The sequence below is a fragment of the Carcharhinus amblyrhynchos genome, chromosome 6 (genome assembly GCF_965287045.1).
Source record: "Carcharhinus amblyrhynchos chromosome 6, sCarAmb.v2.hapA, whole genome shotgun sequence".
Lineage (NCBI taxonomy): Eukaryota > Metazoa > Chordata > Chondrichthyes > Carcharhiniformes > Carcharhinidae > Carcharhinus > Carcharhinus amblyrhynchos.
This window is the reverse complement of record NC_137329.1, coordinates 11376807-11394880: the sequence shown is the minus strand read 5'-3', so window position 1 is coordinate 11394880 and position 18074 is coordinate 11376807. Positions and strand designations below refer to the sequence as shown.

Sequence of the window (18074 nt, the reverse complement as noted above, 5' to 3'; positions counted from 1 at the left end):
GAATGAAGTGTTCACCAGTGGTCACAGCTGTGGCAAAGAATCAAGCTCTACTGGGTGCTGACTTGAAATGAATATTTGCAGGAACTCTGCTTGAACTCAGTGTGGGGCTTGCAGTGAACAATTATGGGCTGAAACCTTCCCCCTCACAAGCACATCACTCAAATCCGTGTGGTCAGACAAAATCAAATGAAAAGCTATGTGTAATTGTTATTGTACAATCATTGCTGCAATATTTAATCATTAATTATTTTGATAGTTATTAATTGAACACTAACCCGAATGACATATGTAAGCATCAGTGTTACACCTTTCAAAAAAATAATTTAATCATTCCTGCTTCTGAGCCTCTCGGCTAAAGCCAACATTTATTGCCCATCCCAAATTACCCTTGGGAAGGTGGTAGTGAGCTGCCTTCTTGAACCGCTGTAATTCACGTGGTGTAGGTACACCCAGAGTGCTGTTAGGGAGGGATTTTAAGTCAGTGACACTGAAGGAACAGCGAATCATTTCCAACTCGGAATGGTGTGTGACCTGGAAAGAAATTTGCAGGTTGTGCTGGTCCCTTGCTTCAAAGATCAAGTGTGAGCATTTGGAAGATGCTGTTAAAGGAACCTTTGGTGAGTTGCTGCAATGCATCTCATAGGTGGCAGTGTTGCCTCTCAGCGCCAGTGACCCGGGTTCGATTCTGGTCTGTGTGGAATTTGCACATTCTTCCCATGTCTGCGTGTGGTTCCTCTGGATGCTCTGGTTTTCTCCTACAGTCTGAAGAAGTGCAAGTTAGGTGGTTTAGCCATGGGGAATTGTCCCTTAGTGTCCCAAGGTCTGTAGGTTTGGTGGATTAGCCATGGTAAATGCACAGGAGCAATGGGGATAGAGTGGGGAGGGGGCTGGAATGATGCTCTTTCAGAGAATTGGTGCAATCTCAATGGGCCAGGTGGCCTCCTTCTTCACTGTAGGGATTCTATATTTGACCCAAGTCATCAATAACCAGACTGCTTTCCAGAAAGGAATGCCTGCTCCAAGAGATTTTTGGAGGTTCTACAAGAGCGACTTCCTGTGCATGATCAGTTGTTAGAAATATGGAAAACCACTTTTTCTCCAACTGCTTTGCATTTATTTAAACATGTTATAAAGATTCTTATTTAAGGAAAGAAAGAATAAATGATTGGATGATGACATTGTTAAACTGCACAGGTGATCGGCATTGTTTGATTAAGAACTTAGAGCACCTAAACAAAGAATGGCTGAGGCAAAGATAGCAGTTAGGAGGCAGATGTCCTGTCAGTAAACTTATTATCAAGGAAAGGGCCTGTGTCTTGTTTCATGAATCGTGTGCTCAATAACAAGAATGGTTACTAGATATTTCAACTGCCTTGATAAAGTGGCTTACCCCAACTTTTCTGCATGGAATCACAACTGTTTTCAAACCTTAAGATGTTGTCATCTCTGAACCTGAAACAAGTAGAACATTCATATTCTGTGACCTTTATTACTGACTGAATGTAAATCACATTTCAGCCAATCCAATCCACATGCTGTCAATGTACAACCATAGTCCATCACAGCTCAATTAAATGAATCTGTGACCAGTGCATGACTGGTAAGTGGGAAGCTTTTACAGGCCAGTTGATTGAAGTGCAGGACAGGCATGTCCCTGCAAAAATGAAGGATAGAAATGGCAGGATTCAGGAACCATGGATGACAAGGGAAGTTGTAAGCTTAGTCAAAAGGAAAAAGGAAGCATGCAATAGGTCTAGGCATCTAAAAACTGATGAAGCCTTTGAGAAGTACAGTGAAAGTAGGAAGGAATTTAAACATGGCATTAGGAGGGCTAAAAGGGGCCAGGAAATGTCCTTAGCAAACAGGGTCAAGGAGAATTCCAAGGCTTTTTATGCATATATTGGGAGCAAGAGGGTAGCAAGAGATGAGTTGACCCACTCAAATGCAATGGAGGGAAGTTATCTGTGGAACCACAAGAAGTGGGTGAAATCCTTAATGAGTGCTTTGTATTGGTGAAGGAGAAGGGCATGATGGATGCTGAGGTCAGGGATAGGTGTGTGAACACTATAGAGAACATCAATATATCAAAGGAGAAAGTGTTGAGTATCCTAAATTGTATTAAAATAGACAAATCCCCGGGGCTGGATGGGACCTATCCCAAGTTACTACAGGAGGCAAGAAGAAAAATAGCTGGGATCTTAACAGATACCTTCACATCCTCTTTGACCACAGGCGAGGTTCCAAGGGACTGGAGAATGGCCAGTGTTGTTCCCTTGTTTAAGAAAGGAAGCAGGGATCATCCAGCAAATTATAGGCTTGTGATTCTGATGTCAGTGATGGGAAGCTTTTGGAGAAGGTACTAAAGGACAGGGTATATACACATTTGGAGGAAAATAGGCTATTTAGTGACAGGCAGCATGGTTTTTTATGGGTAAGGTCATGTCTCATCAACTTGATTGAGTTCTTTGAAGAGGTGGCAAAGAAAATTAATGAGAGAAGGACTGTGGATGTAGTTTATATGGACTTTAGTAAGACATTTGACAAGGTTCCACATGGCAGACTGGTACAAAAACTAAAGTCATATCGGATCCAGAATGGACTGGCTAGATGGATATAGGACAGGCTTGAGTATAGAAGACAGAGGATAGCAGTGGAAGGATGTTTTTCAGAATGGAGATCTGTAACTAATGGTGTTGCACAGGGATCAGTGCTGGGACCTTTGTTGTTTGTAGTACATATAAATGATCTGGAGGAAAATGTGGGTGGTCTGATTATTAAGTTTGCGGATGACACGAAGATTGGTAACGTTACTGATAGTGCCAAGGATTGTCAGAGGATACAACAGGATATGGCAAATGGAGTTTAATCCGGATAAATGCAAGGTGATGTATTTTGGAGGATCAAATTAGGTATGAATTATACTGTAAAGGGCAGAACTCTTAGGAACATTGCCTTCATCAGCCAGGTCATTGAGTACAGGAGTTGGAAAATCATGTTGCAGCTATATAAAACCTTGATTAGGCCACATTTGGAGTATTGAGTGCATTTCTGGTCACCACACTGCCAAAAGGACATGGAAGCTTTGCAGAGAATGCAAAAAGAATTCACCAAGATGTTGCTTGGTCTCAAGGGTTTTGGGTATGAGAGAGATTGAATAAACTAGGAAAGTTTTCACTGGAAAAATGGAGGCTGAGGGGAAACCTGATAAAAGTCTACAAAATTATGAGAGGCATAGATAGAGTGGATAGTCAGAGGCTTTTTCCAAGGGTGACAGTGTTAATTACACAGGGGCACAGGTTCAAAGTGAGGGGAGAAAAGCTTAAGGGAGATATGGGGGGGAGGTTTTTCATGCAGAGGGTGGTGGGTGCCTGGAACGTGCACCAAAGGAAGTGGTGGAAACTGGCACATTAGCAACATTTAAGGGGCATCTGGACTGGTACATGAATAGAGAGGAAATAGAAGGATATGGACCAAGTAAGGGTAGAATGGTGTTTCTTTTAGCTAGAGCATCATGATCGATACAGGCTTGGAGGGCTGAAGGGCCTGTTCCTGTGATGTACTTTTCTTTGTACACATTACCAGACTGAAGTTTCTTGATATTTTGGCCTTGGAGGGAGTGCAGAGGAGGTTTTCTAGGCTGATACTGGAGTTGAGGGGGTTGAGCTATGAGGAGAGGCTGAACAAACTAGGCTTGTACTCGTTAGAGTTTAGAAGAATGAGGGGAGATCTCATTGAGACGTATAAGATGATGAATGGGATGGATAGGATAGAGGTGGAGAGACTCTTCCTGCTCAAAAAAGACAGTAGGACTAGGGGGCACAGCCTCAAGATAAAGGGGGGGCGGTTTAGAACGGAGTTGAGGAGGAACTTCTTCACTCAAAGGGTGGTGAATCTCTGGAATTCTCTGCCCGTTGAGGTGGTGGAGGCTGCCTCGCTAAATATTTTTAAGACGCGGGTTGATGGGTTTTTGATAAGAGAGGGGATTAAGGGTTATGGGGAGAGGGCGGGAAAGTGGAACTGAGCCACGACAGATCAGCCATGATCTTATTGAATGGCAGGGCAGGCTCGAAGGGCTAGATGGCCTATTCCTGCTCCTATTTCTTATGTTCTTATGTTCCAGTACAATTTCCTCAGACTGATCAATATCATCATCTTCCACTTTTGAACCTTGTGCATCACCTTGGAAACCCTGTTCTAATTTGAATAATTTACTGCTTGATGATATTTCAAATGACATCTGTAACACCTGTTAATAATTCCCTAGGTATTCCCTCCTGGGATTCAGTCTTCTGTTTTTTATTACTCCATTTCTGACATCTGTCAGATCTGCCTATAAGGTCTCCAACCTCATATCTTTTATCTGCGATTCTTCTGTTGTATTGACTTCTTCTCCCCGTATCCTAAGTCATGAATTGTCACAAGTGTTGACTTCTCCATCTTTCGCACGCCACCAATATGTCTCATTTGTACAACGAAGGCTCCTGGAAATGACTAATTTCCCAGAAACATTTTTTAAAGTCTCGGACATCTGATGCAAAAGCATATTTCTTTTTGAGAATTTAAATCCAGTTCAGAACAGGAGCCTTTTTGATGCTTTAACACAATCCAACAATTTGAAAGCAAGTTCCAGACCAGGTATTTTCAAATGGGGTTACTGCAATCCTGTCTTTTGTTTTTATTCATTCATGGGACATGGGCATCGCTGGCTGGCCAGCATTTATTGCCCGTCCCTAGTTGCCCGAGGGCTGTTGAGAGTCAACCACATTGCTGTTGCTCTGGAGTCACATGTAGGCCAGACCAGGTGAGGACAGCAGATTTCCTTCCCCAAAAGGACATTACTGAACCAGATGGGTCTTTCCAGCAATCAATAATGGTTTCATGATCATCTGTAGATTCTTAATTCCAGATATTTTATTATTTAATTCAAGTTCCACTATCTGCCGTGGTGGGATTCGAACCTGAGTCCCCAGAACATTAGTAAAATAAAGATTATTTACAAAGAAGGCTTACATTAACGCTGCAATGAAGTTACTTGAAATTTCCCCTTGTTGCTACACTCTGGCGTCTGTTTGGGTCAATGCACCCCGCCAGCAGATCTCTCAGAATGTGAGAGGAAACCGGAGCATCCGGAGGAAACCCACCAGGCACAGGGAGAACATGCAAACTCCCATAGACAGTGACCCAAGCCAGGAATTGAACCCAGATTCCGTGAAGCGCTGTGAAGCAGCAGTGCTAATCACTGTGCTACTGTGCCATCCTTAGCTGAGTTTCTAAATTAATAGTCTATCGATAATACCACAAAGCCATAACATCCCCTAGTATATGATCTAATAAATTCAATGATATATTGCTTTGTGAAATAACCATCTATCTTTCTCAATCTAACAAAGTCTGATCATATCTTGTAGGCTCTTACATTACCTTTGTTATTCATTTAATGTATGAATTATGCAATAATAGAATAGACAATCCTTCATCGATATCCAACTGGCAAGCAGCCAATTTTTGGAAAGAACTGGCTGCTGATTCTGCTTTTGTTCAGAAGTGACAATCCTAAGGCCATAGCACTGATTTGATTTGATTTATTATTGTCACATGTATTGGGATACAGTGAAAAGTATTATTTCTTGCGCACTATACAGACAAAACATGATGTTCATAGAGTATGTAGGTGAGAAGGAAAGGAGAGGGTGCAGATTATAGTGTTGTAGTCATAGCTAGGGTGTGGAAAAAACATCAGCTTAATATATGGTAGTCCATTCAAAAGTCTGGTGGCAACAGGGGAGAAGCTGCTTGAGTTGGTTGGTACATGATCTTAGACTTTTGTATATTGTGTTGTATCTTTGGTAAAGCTGTGATCAGTGCCCACATATCTACTCTATTTTCCCATTGGCCATAAGGTTCTGATTCAGGGAATAGCAGTGGGTAATCGTACCAGTTATACTTGGTTACCTGCCCAATATACTGAGCTGTTGTACTTGGTTTCACCATTCTTCTCAGAAGAATTCTGATTACAATCTACTGCCTTGAAAATCAATCTTTAGTTTCTGATCCTCAACTTTTAGTAACCATCTCCTGCAACTAAGTTATACTTTTTTTTATTCATTCGTGGGCGTCACAGGTTGGCCAGCATTTATTGTCCATCCCTAGTTGCAGTTGAGAGTCAACCACATTGCTGTGGCTCTGGAGTCACATGTGGGCCAGGCCAGGTAAGGATGGCAGATTTCCTTCCCTAAAGGGCATTAGTGAACAAGGTGGGTTTTTCCGACAATTGACAATGGTTTCACGGTCATCAGTCATTTCTTAATTCCAGATACTTTTTATTGAATTTTAATTCCACCACCTGCCATGATGGGTTTCAAACCCAGGTCCCCAGAATGTTAGCTGAGTTTCTGGATTAATAGTCTAGCGATAATATCACTAGGCCATTGTTTCCCCCAAACTAGATGGCAAAGCACAAAACAAGACACAGATCTTTTCATTGATAGTAGATTTATTTGGAGGAAGCAACATTACAGATCTCTGCCTCCTAACTGTGAACTCAGTGTCCAGGCCATCCCTCTTTATTCCTACTTTTGAATAAATCAAGTAACCACATCTCTCTCAGTGCCAAAATAAACTAGATCCATCACCTATGAATCATTAACTAGATAATCAACTAACCACTTATAATTTTAACTTGCATATACATCGGGATAAGAAACCTACCTCTTGTGGGAAAGGCAATAAATTTATTGAATGTGTTCAGAATAGTTTTCTTGCAATATTGGGCCATATCCATTGATACAATAAGATACACTAAGGCACCCCTCGGAAGTCTCAATGCAAAGACTCCAAAGGAATTTCTCAGAGTGTTTGAGCTTCCAGTAGGCTTTCTCCCTGGACATTCTGAAAGTCTTTAAGTCTGAGTTAGAGGTCGGAATTTTACTGGCACGCCCGCCCTGCGAGCTCGCAGAACGGCATTCTCCATTGGCCTCAAGCAGGATCTTACGAGCCTCGGGCAGATAAGGTGGTAAAATTCCAGCAAAAGTCAGAGATTCCGCATTGTTCTGACTAACTTACCTGTGTAATTACCTAGGAAATGATAGAAAAAAACATTGCCTACTTCTTAGGTAACTATACAAATCACTCAAACTGTCTTCCCCTCCAACTACCTGACTACCGCCAACATCCCAGACCCTCTAACCCTGGCCCCCCCCCAAGCTGTTCCCACCCCACCACATTGACATCCCCTGAAAAATTGATAATCCTGACCCCCAACCTCCCCCCCCCCGGATCTGTCCTGACTCCACCACACGGCTTCCTCGATGATTCACCAATTACTTCCCTACTCACCCAGGGTCCCTTGTGACCCAAGCTGCCGCCTGCTAACGCTGCCACCCTACCTGGCAGCTTTCAACCCAACCTACCTGCCCGCCTGCCACAATCACACCCTAATCTAATGTTTATGCACCATTAGGCTATTAATTAAATCTAACTCATTAATCATTACTGATAATCATAGGGCAAATCCTCTTATTGGATCAATGCACCTACCTCCTTACCCACCTATTTTATCCACCTTTCTCCCTCATCAATCCTACTTAGCTAACCTGTCCTACCTTCTTACAACCCTGAATCCTCATTCACCCTATGCCCTTAGCCACCCTACCTCCTCATCCCATTTTACCCCTCGCCCATGATAACCCCCTTATCCATCAAACCCCTCACCCAAATGATCCTCTTATCCATCCTACATACCCCTCCTACCCTACCACTTACCCACATACATTATCTACTCGACCCCTCACTCACGTACCTTACCCAGTTACCTTTCCTTCATAGCTTTTCAAGGAAGCTTCAGGCCATTTGAACTCTATGCTTATCAAATTATGGCAGCCAATGCCTTTAAAAGAAGGGCTGAGACTTTTGCGCTTGTTCTTTGCATTACTCTGTCTGAGGTTTGCTGTACTGAGTTGGTTCTGCTGATCCTTTCTCAGAAGATTAACCAAAAATATTGCAGGAAAGTAATTTGCGTGTTTTTTTAATTGCCTGGTCAGGGTGGGTAATAGGATTTTTAATCCTGATTGGAAGATTTGGGCTAATATGTCTCAGATTCAACAAGGGGATTTGCTATTTGATATTCAGTAATGATTAATGAGCTAGATTTAATTAACAGCCTTATGGTGCATGAACATTCGCCCAATAGCAATTACAATGCAGTTAACAGTTCAGTGGGAGGCAGTGGTGTAGTGATATTGTTGCTGGCCTAGTAATCCAGACACCCAGGATAAGGCTCTGGGGACCCATGTTCAAATCCCACCATGGCAGATGGTGAAATTTGAATTCAATAAAAAATGTGGACTTAAAAGTCTAAAGATGATTGTGATATTATTGTCGTAAAAACACATCTGGTTCACAAATGTCCTCTAGAGAAAAAAATCTGTCATCCTTGCCTGGTCTGGCCTTTGTGTGACTTCAGATACATAATGTGGTTGACTCTTAAATGCCCTTAGGGATGGGCAATAAATGTTGGTCCAGCCGGCAATGTCCACATCCCATGAATTAATTTTAAAAAAGAGAGGAATGCAAAAGAGGTGAAGATTCTAGATTTTGTTAAGTTTAGTCAGTGTGATGAAAATCTGTTAGTAAGTAATATTGAAGGAACCCTCTATTCAAGAATGAATCAAAGTGATATAGAAGCAATTTATTCCTCTAGAAATAAATGCTCTGCTTGTTAAAATGAAAGACCGTGAACAATATGAAACTAAAAGATTAAAAAAAAGCAAATATCCTGGAAACTGAAGTGAATGTCAAAGTCAATATACTACATTCTGCACTCTCCTTTCCTTCTCTAGGAACGATATGCTTTGATTTGATTTGATTTATTATTGTCATATATATTAACATACAGTGAAGAGCATTGTTCCTTGAGTACTATATAGACAAAGCATCATTCATAGAGAACGAAACGAGAGAATGCAGAATGTAGTGTTACAGTCATAGCTAGGGTGTAAAGAAAGATCATCTTAATGCAAGGTAAGTCCATTCAAAAGTCTGACAGCAGAAGGGAAGCTCTTCTTGAGTCGGTCAGTACGTGACCTCAGACTTTTGTATGTTTTTTCCAATGGAAGAAGATGAAAGAGAGAATGTCTGGCCTGCGTGGGGTCCTTAATTATGCTGGTTGTTTTTCCGAGGCAGTGGGAAGTATAGACAGAGTCCAGGGATGGGAGAAAAGTTTGCGTGATGGATTGGGCTACATTCACGACCTTTTGTAGTTCCTTGCAGTCTTGGGCAAAGCAGGAGCCATACCAAGCCTGTATAGTGTGCAAATTACGCTCCTGAAATATTTTTGGTTAATCTTCTGAGAGAGGATCTGCAGAATCAACTCAGTGCAGCAAACCTCAGACAGAGCAACGTGGAGAACAATCGCAAAAGCCTTAAACTTTTTTTTAAAACAATACTTTTCACTGCATACCAATACAAGTGACAATAATAAATCAAATCAAATCAGTAATTCTTTTGAACTTTTATTTAATATTAGGCAATTTTTAATGAATATTAGTCTGAGTGCATGTCCTCTGGGTGCTCTGGTTTCTTCCCACTCACCAAAGACCTGCAGCTTAGGTAGATTGGCCATAATAAATTGACCTCTATTGTTGGGGGTATTAACAGAATAAATACAGGGGGTTTACAGGGATAGGGCCTGGGTGGCATTGTTATTATTGCAGACTTGATGGCTGAAAGCCTCCTTCTGCACTGAAGGGGTTCTATGATTCTGTCAAAATCTGGATGGGCTGAAGCAATGTGAGAAATTTGAGGTCAGAGAACAATGATATAAATCAACATAAGGAAATGGCACACAGGTTGTCCTTGTCTCAGAGGAAGAGGGTGGCATGGCAGACATCTCAATGAATAGCAACTTACCAAAAGTAATGTAAGCAAAATCACAGCCATGAAGAAAGCAGTGGTATGAAAGAGCAACAAATCCCAATGATTAGATCAGTCATATTTTCATTGAAAGCCAGGGGAAAAATGACCTACTCCAGTACCTATACTCAGGTGAATTTCTTCCAAGGTGTTTAAAGGATGAAAATGAGAACATTGCTGATGCCCTAACTATAATCTACCAATGTTCCTTTGATTCAGGAAAATTGCGAACATCACTTCTCAATGTGAGATAATGCACAATGTCAGACTTTAACCCGGTGTTGTGAGACCTCTTACAATGCAAGAAAAGTGAATGAAAGAAACTGGGAGATGATAGACCAGGTGGCCTAACACCTGTGGTCTGGATATTGCGAGAGTTTATAATTAATAATAATTTGAATGAATACTTTGAAACACATTGCTCTCGGCAGATCTGGCAGCATCTGTGAGGAGAGAAAAGAGCTGATGTTTTGAGTCCAAATAACTCTTTGTCAGAGCTGGATTCCAGCATCCGCAGTAATTTGTTTTTATGGATTTGCAAAGGGTCTTTGTTAGACCTGCAAAACGTGAATAACATCTGCTTCGCTTCACCATTTGTAAAGGATATGTCATGCCTGACAAACCTGATTGGAATTTTTTGAAGAGATAAGGAAAGTTGTGGACACAGGAATGTATGTGGATATTATTAAGCTGGACTTCTAGAAGGCATAAGAAGTTGAAGCTTATAGAATTGATGGCAAATTATTAACCTAGTTAGGTCATTCTTTGACTGAGTGGTAGGAGTCAGAGAGTCGGGATAATGGGCAAGTACTCAGATTGGCAGGATGTGACCAGTAGTACCCTGCAAAGATCTTTCATTATATTTATTAACAACATGGATATGGGATTGAAAGCCACATACCCAAGTTTGCTGATGGCACAAAGATAGGTGACATTATACATAGTTTAGATGGGAGCATCAAATTATAAACAGATATTTGTGGGTTAAATGAAGGGGCAAAAATATGGTAAGTTATTTTCAATGTCAGCGGGGTAAGGATCTAAAATGGATAGGACTCTCTAAATGATGACAAGCCAGAGCCAGTGGACGTCCAGAGTGTTAATAGGCTACATTTTATCAGCCTTCTGGGGAGGGGCTGGAATGTGGACAGGATGGTAAAATGGTGATGGAAAGCATCATAGAATCATATAATCCCTACAGTGCAGAAGGAGGCCATTTGGCCCATCAAACCTGCACCGATAACAATCCCACCCCACGTATTTATCCTGCTAATGCCCCTGACACTAAGGGGCAATGGCCAATCCACCTAACCTTTGGAGTGTGGGAAGAAACTGGAGCACCTGGAGGAGATCCACACACACATGGGGCATACATAGGAAACTGGACATATTCCAGCCACTACAAACTATTATCGAAGGTGGGAAAGGCAGCAGCATGGTGAGCTGCAGATTGGAGGTACATGGCTTATTAAGTCATTGAATTAGCCTACTGACGGCCATTTTATGACCTCACTGGGATCTTACTGGCATCAGAATGATGTGTGTCACATGCTGCATCTATCAGATTCACCAAGGTAGTCTTCCTTTGTGTGTGAGGCTTCACGGCCCACCGAGGGGTCTCCTCAGTGGCAACGGTTGCTCCAATGGCCCCAAAACCACAGCTGAAAATTTACCATTCTGAATCGCACCAGTGAATATTTTTCTTTTTTGTTGTCCTTTTGGGTGTCCCTCAGTGCTTGACTCCTATTCCTCCCTGCAGACCAGGACTGGCCACCCTCTGTCAGTGGCATTGCTCAGACTACAGATTTTCTGACCCAGGAAGACAGGTCTCTATCCTTAATGGAACTCCATCCCTCTGCACCTTCTTCATAGTATCTTAGAATTCCTACAGTGCAGAAGGAAGCTATTCAGCCCATTGAGTCTGCACTGACCACAATTCCACCCAGGCCCTATCCTTGTAACTCTGACTATTTACCCTGCTAATCCCCTTGACACTAAGCGGCAATTTAGCATGGCCAATCAACCTAACCCGCACATCTTTGGAATGTGGGAAGAGACCAGAGCACCTGGAGGAAACCTATGCAGCCACAGGGAGAATGTGCAAACTTCATACAGACAGTCACCCAAGGCTGGAATTGAATGCAGGTCCCTGGCACTGTGAGACAGCAGTGTTAGCCACTGTGCCACCATACTGCCCCAAATCAGCACAGTGATTAGCACTGATGCCTCACAGTGCCAGGGAACCGGGTTCAATTCCAGCCTTAATGACTCTATGCAGATTTCGCACACAGACTCCACCAGTAAAATTGCCATCACAGTTCTAATGTTCATCCATGTGGCCTCAGGACCTGTATTTGGGGGTATATGTCATGCTTGCAATGTGCAAAACTCTGGTAAGACATCACCTGGAGAATTGTCAGTAGTTCTGCAAATCATATACTCAGAAAGATATATTGAGCTTGGATGGACTTTGGTATAGGTGTACCAGAATGCTACCTGGATTCCAAAGCTTAAGTTACAAACTTGAATTGTGTTCCCAGAAATCAGAAGAATTCAGAGTGATTTGATCAAAAGTTCCAAGGTATCAAAGTGAACACATCATGTAGATTGGAAGAAACTGTTTCTCTTTGTTGTGGAGTCCAGATCTAGAGTCTAGACCTCATCTGTGGCTGGGACTCTCCAATGCCGCTGCAGTGAATGGACTTTTGGCTGAGCACCAAATTCTCCATTCTTGTTGGCAACAAGGCAGGAAAGGATCCCCTATAGATTCAAAATGAGCGGCTGATCATGCAGGAATGAAACTAAGAAACAATTCTAAATGTAAACAAGGTAGAACTTTGGAGCTCTTTCCCATATATGGCAATGGATGTTAAGTCAATTGTTAATATAAAATCTGACATTGATAGATTTTTGTTAACCATAGGTGTTAAGCGATACAGGTGAGTATATACAGTTAGGTCACAGATCAGCCATAATCTTGTTAAGTGATCAAGCGAGATGCTCAGTTCAAAGGGTGAGAGGGCTGCACGTTGGCACAGCAGTTAGCAAAGCTGCCTCACAGCGCCAGGGACTAGGGTTCAATTCCCAGCTTGGGTCATTGTGCAGAGTCTGAATGTTCCCCCGCGTCTGCATGGGTTTCCTCTCACAGTGCAAAAGACATGCTGGTTAGATGCATTGGCCGTGCTAAATTCTCCCTCACTGTACTCGAACAGACACCAGAATGTGGCGCCTAGAGGATTTTCACAGTAACTTCATTGCAGTGTTAATGGAAGCTTTGTTGTGACACTAATAAATAAACTTTAAAATTTAATTTAGGGATGGCACAGCAGCACAATGGTTAGCATTGCTACCTCTCAGCCTCAGGGACCCAGGTTCAATTCCTAGTTTGGGTCACTGCCTGTATGGAGTTTGCACATTCTCCCTGTGTCTGCATGGGTTTCCTCTGAGTGCTCTGGTTTCCTCCCACAATCCACAGATGTGCAGGTTAGGTGCATTGGCCATGCTAAATTGACCTTTAGTGTCCCAGGATGTGTCAGTTAGAGGAATTAGGGGGGCTAATACATATGATTAGGACCTGGTTGGGATTGTAGTCGGTGCAGACTTGATGGGCCCAGTGACCTCCTTCCGTACTGTAAGAGTTCTATGGCAATAAATGTCCTACAATGTCCACATCGTCTGAATGAGTAAAAAAAAGAACAGACTCAATGGGTGAAATTACCTCCTCCTGTTCCTATTAATTTGGCAAGGTTGAAACTTTGGGGGAAAAGAATAATTGGACTCAGTTAAAGATGCTTTAGTCCAATTCTGGTCTCTGGGTAATTCAAAAACGGCGCAAGGCCTGAACATATTCCTTTTGTTTGCTGAGACAGAAATATGTCTACTGTGAGCTGTGTTTCTGCAATTAGGCAATGCTTGCTGAATAATTCTGAGTATGCTAATAGTTACACTAAAACCAATTTAACAATCAGCCGAGTTTGTAACATGGCTTAATAATGCTTGCTCGAAATGATGTACATTCATACGCAAGGACCCGTTCCCTGCAAATAAAAGCAACACGCTCAAAACTTGTAAGTTTGTTGAATTATCCGGGAGCTTGGGGACCCTACAGTTCCCCATGGCTTTCTCCTTGGCAGTGCCTCAGCCAATCAGAGTCAACTTTCCAACGAATCAGCTTTCCTGTTCCCCTATAGAACTGGTTGTCATTGATAATTTGAAATTTGATATTCTTGTATTTGTCCCAATGAGTGCAAGGCAAACAGCATTGGCAACGTGTCTCACTTTATATGTTCTGTACTATCAAGCGATTGCTCATTCACAGTATCCACAGAATATCGAAACATTGTCAAATCTTACCAAATTGTTCTGCCTTTCTGGGGGATAACAGCAGCACTCTTCATTATCCTGCCCTAAGATATCTGTACAATGTGCAAAAAGTTTATGAAGATATTAATCCCGAGGAGTAACTGAGTGGAATATCTTTACCGGAGAGCATATCTCAGAGGCTAATATTGGAAAGGAGGCTGTGTACAGTGTAAAATGTTTCTGGTGCTGTGTTTCAGAGTATTTGGCGCTGCCATCTTTCTCACATCCACACTCAATATGCTCATCCCATCTGCAGCTAAGGTGCACTATGGTTTCGTGATGTTCGTGAGGATCCTGCAGGGACTGGTAGAGGTACGTTTGTCTCTCCTGGGGTACAAGAGCAATGCTGATTAATTCACAGAATCCCACAGGCCACTCACAATACATTGTAGTCATCTCTGAAAAACCTACGCTTCCCTCTGACATTCTCCATCGTGTCCTTTATGCATTATCCATTTAAACTGATGGAAACTGCACTCCTCTCGCACCATGACCTGTTCCCTCTTTGCAGATGTTTGTCGATCTATTTATTGTGTGTTTTCAGCCTTTATTATTTCCATTTCTCACAGTCGCAAATCTTTATTTTTGTTAAATTTACCTTTGAATTGTTAATGTTTTATTACCAGATTATATATTGTCATGTTTCTGAAGCTAATGGCTATAACCAGCATGCAGATATTTTAATAAGTACTACAATTAATTTGGCTCTTGCAGAATGTTTTGTAACAAAAGGAATATCTGGTTATGCAGAGTCAGTTTTTACAAAAAGGAGGAGAGCGGTAACCTTGATATGAGCTATGTTATTTTTTGGAAATATAACAGTAACTAAACTGCAAGATACATTCACACCTCTCAAAATTCTTAAACATTGCTTTCTCTGTGTTGTCGCCATCAATATTTTAAAAACGAATAAAACGTGTTGATCTTTACATTGATGACTGATAAATTACAGACCTGCTTGGTGCTCTGTGTAAAAACATAACTGATGTATGTTTGCAGGGAGTCACGTACCCAGCCTGCCATGGCATTTGGAGTAAATGGGCTCCACCATTAGAGAGAAGCAGGCTGGCAACCACCTCATTTTGTGGTAATTAGCATTTTTTTTTCCCTGTAAGTTATTTTTTTTAAATGCATCAAATGTTGTAACGCAACCTTTGAATAGGACCTCACTTGCATACTGATTGCGCACTGATCTTCCCACAGGTTCGTACGCTGGAGCCGTCATTGCTATGCCTTTAGCCGGAATCCTAGTGCAATACACTGGATGGCCTTCTGTGTTTTATGTGTACGGTAGGTTTTTTGGGCAACCTGCCTTAAGTACAAATTCGCCCATGAGCTTCAATAATTTCTTACTTATTAATTGTCACAAGTAGGCTTACATTAACACTGCAATGAAGTTACTGTGAAAATCCCCTAGTTGCCACACAGTGACGAGCACTGCTGCCTCACAATGCCAGGGATCTGGGTTTGATTCCTGGATTAGGTCACTGTCTGTTTGGAGTTTGCACAATCTCCACTTATGTGGGTGGTTTTCCTCCGGATGCTCCAGTTACTTCCCACAGTGCAGGTTAGGTGAGTTGGCCATGCTAAATTGTCCCTTAGTGTCAGGGGGACTAGCTAGCGTAAATGCATGGGATAGGACCTGGGTGGGTTTATGGTTGGTGCAGACTCGATAGGCCAAATGGCCTCTTCTGCACTGTAAGATTCTATGATTCTATGATTCCAGTGACTGTTCGGGTACACTGAGAAAGAATTTAACATTTCCAATGCACCTGACCAGTGCATCTTTCAGACTGTGGGAGGAAACCGGAGCACCCATAGGAAACCCACACAGGGTGAACATGCAGACTCCACTCAGACAGTGACCCACCTGGAATCGAACCCAGGCTCCTGGCACTGTGAGGCAGCAGTGCTAACCACTGTGCCACCCAATACACAAAAGAGTACTTGCTTCTGTATTATTTCAAGGCTGGGTTAGATAGATTTTTGACTGACAAGGGATTCAAGGGTGATGGGATGGTGGGGCGGCTTTACCAGATGGACAGGGAAGTGGAGTTGAGACCATAATCAGATCAGTCGTGATCTAAGCAGATAGTAGAATAGGTTTAAAGAGCTGATTAACTTACTCCTGCTCCTAGATCCTGTTTTCCTGTTTCTAAACTTTCTGCATTTAAAACAATGAAAGGAAAATTGGGGCATTTCTATAATAGATCCATTCTCAGCAACAATAGATTTCTTTTTTGCTAGCAAGTTAAAAGTTACTCCCACAGCCCTTTGTATATTGTTCAAACTAAGAAACTCTACATGTAAATCTGAAGTCAGGAGTAGCTCCCTAATGTAGAGGATATTTTTGATTTAAAATGTAAATATCATAACCTTGAGAGTAATTTTGTATAGAAACATACTTCAAAATCTCTCAGGCATTTCTGGTGGTGGGATCTTATGGTCCCGCTGATGGCGCACCCCTGTTGTGGGTTTCCCGACAGCAAGGGTTGTGTTCAATGTGAAACCCCATTGACAACAGCGGGAACCATAAGATTCCACCGCCAGCAAGCGGGGCACGGCTTCCCACCGATGCAAAGCACATAGCGGAGGGGGAGGAAAATCCCACCCTTGGAAAATAGGAGCAGGTGAAGGCCATTCGGCCTGCTCCGTGATTGAGTGTTATAATGGCTGATCGCCCTGCCTTTTACAACACATGCTGGCAGTGGGCGATGTTTCCATCTCCAATACATAATCAGAGTATTGTCCTGAGATATTGTTAGAGTATGTCAATCAATATGCATAGTAATAGAGTCATGGAGACATACAGCATGGAAACAGGCCCTTCTGCCACCTTGTCCATGCTGACCAGGTTTCATAAACTGAGCTAGTCCCTTTTGCAAACATTTGGAGCATATCCATCTAAACCTTACCCATCCATGTATCTGTCCAAATGTCTTTTCAATGTTGTAATTTACCTGCCTTTACCACCTCCTCTGGCAGCTCTTATACACACCACTCTCTATGTGCAAAAGTTACCCCTCAGGTTCCTTTTAAATCTTTACTCTCTCAGTTTAAACCTATACCCTCTAGTTTTGGACTCCCCTACCCTGGGGAAAAGACCCTGACTATTCATCTTGTCTACACCACTCATGACTTTATAAACATTTATAAGGTCACTATCTTCTATGCTCCAGGGAAAGATCTCCCAGCTTATTCAGCCTCTCCTTATAATTCAAACCTTCCAGTGCCAGTACCATCCTTGTAAATCTTTTTTGCACCCTTTCCAGTTTAATATTTTTGTAACTGAGTTAGATGACATTTTATGGTATCATGGGCAACACCTGGCTGGTACAAAATGACAGGTGTAGCAATATGATGTCAAATATAATTTGAATATTAAATTCTGACACGAGAATAAATTTTTGCAATTTCAGACATATTGATTGGGTGATATTATCATTACACACTAGGGGATTTTCACAGTAACTTCATGCAGTGTTAAGGTAAGCCTACTTGTGACGCTAATAAATAAACACTTAAAAAAAAATTAGGGCAAGATTTTCTGGCTGCATTCTTCCCAAAACCAGAAAATCACACCCATTGTCAATAGACATTTCCATGGTTCACCCTTCACCTGCTATGATTCTCGTAGAGGGCGGAGTGGGAAAATTTGACCCTTAATTTCAGTATGGATATTTTGGCCTTGGAGGGAGCGCAGAGGAGGTTTACTAGGCTGATGCCGGAGTTGAGGGGGTTGAGCTATGAGGAGAGGCTGAATAAATTAGGCTTGTACTCGTTAGAGTTTAGAAGAATGAGGG

The 18074-nt window shown here is 42.1% G+C and overlaps 1 protein-coding gene across 1 annotated transcript in view; it reads left to right on the top strand.

Moving 5' to 3' along the window:
* The window catches only part of slc17a6a (solute carrier family 17 member 6a), a 62649-nt gene that overhangs the window by 19128 nt on the left and 25447 nt on the right, over positions 1 to 18074 (top strand). The window contains exons 4-6 of the mRNA XM_080191536.1: positions 14469 to 14583; positions 15271 to 15358; positions 15475 to 15561. Coding sequence (XP_080047662.1) covers positions 14469 to 14583; positions 15271 to 15358; positions 15475 to 15561 — 290 coding nt within the window. The remainder of the gene's footprint in view (positions 1 to 14468; positions 14584 to 15270; positions 15359 to 15474; positions 15562 to 18074) is intronic.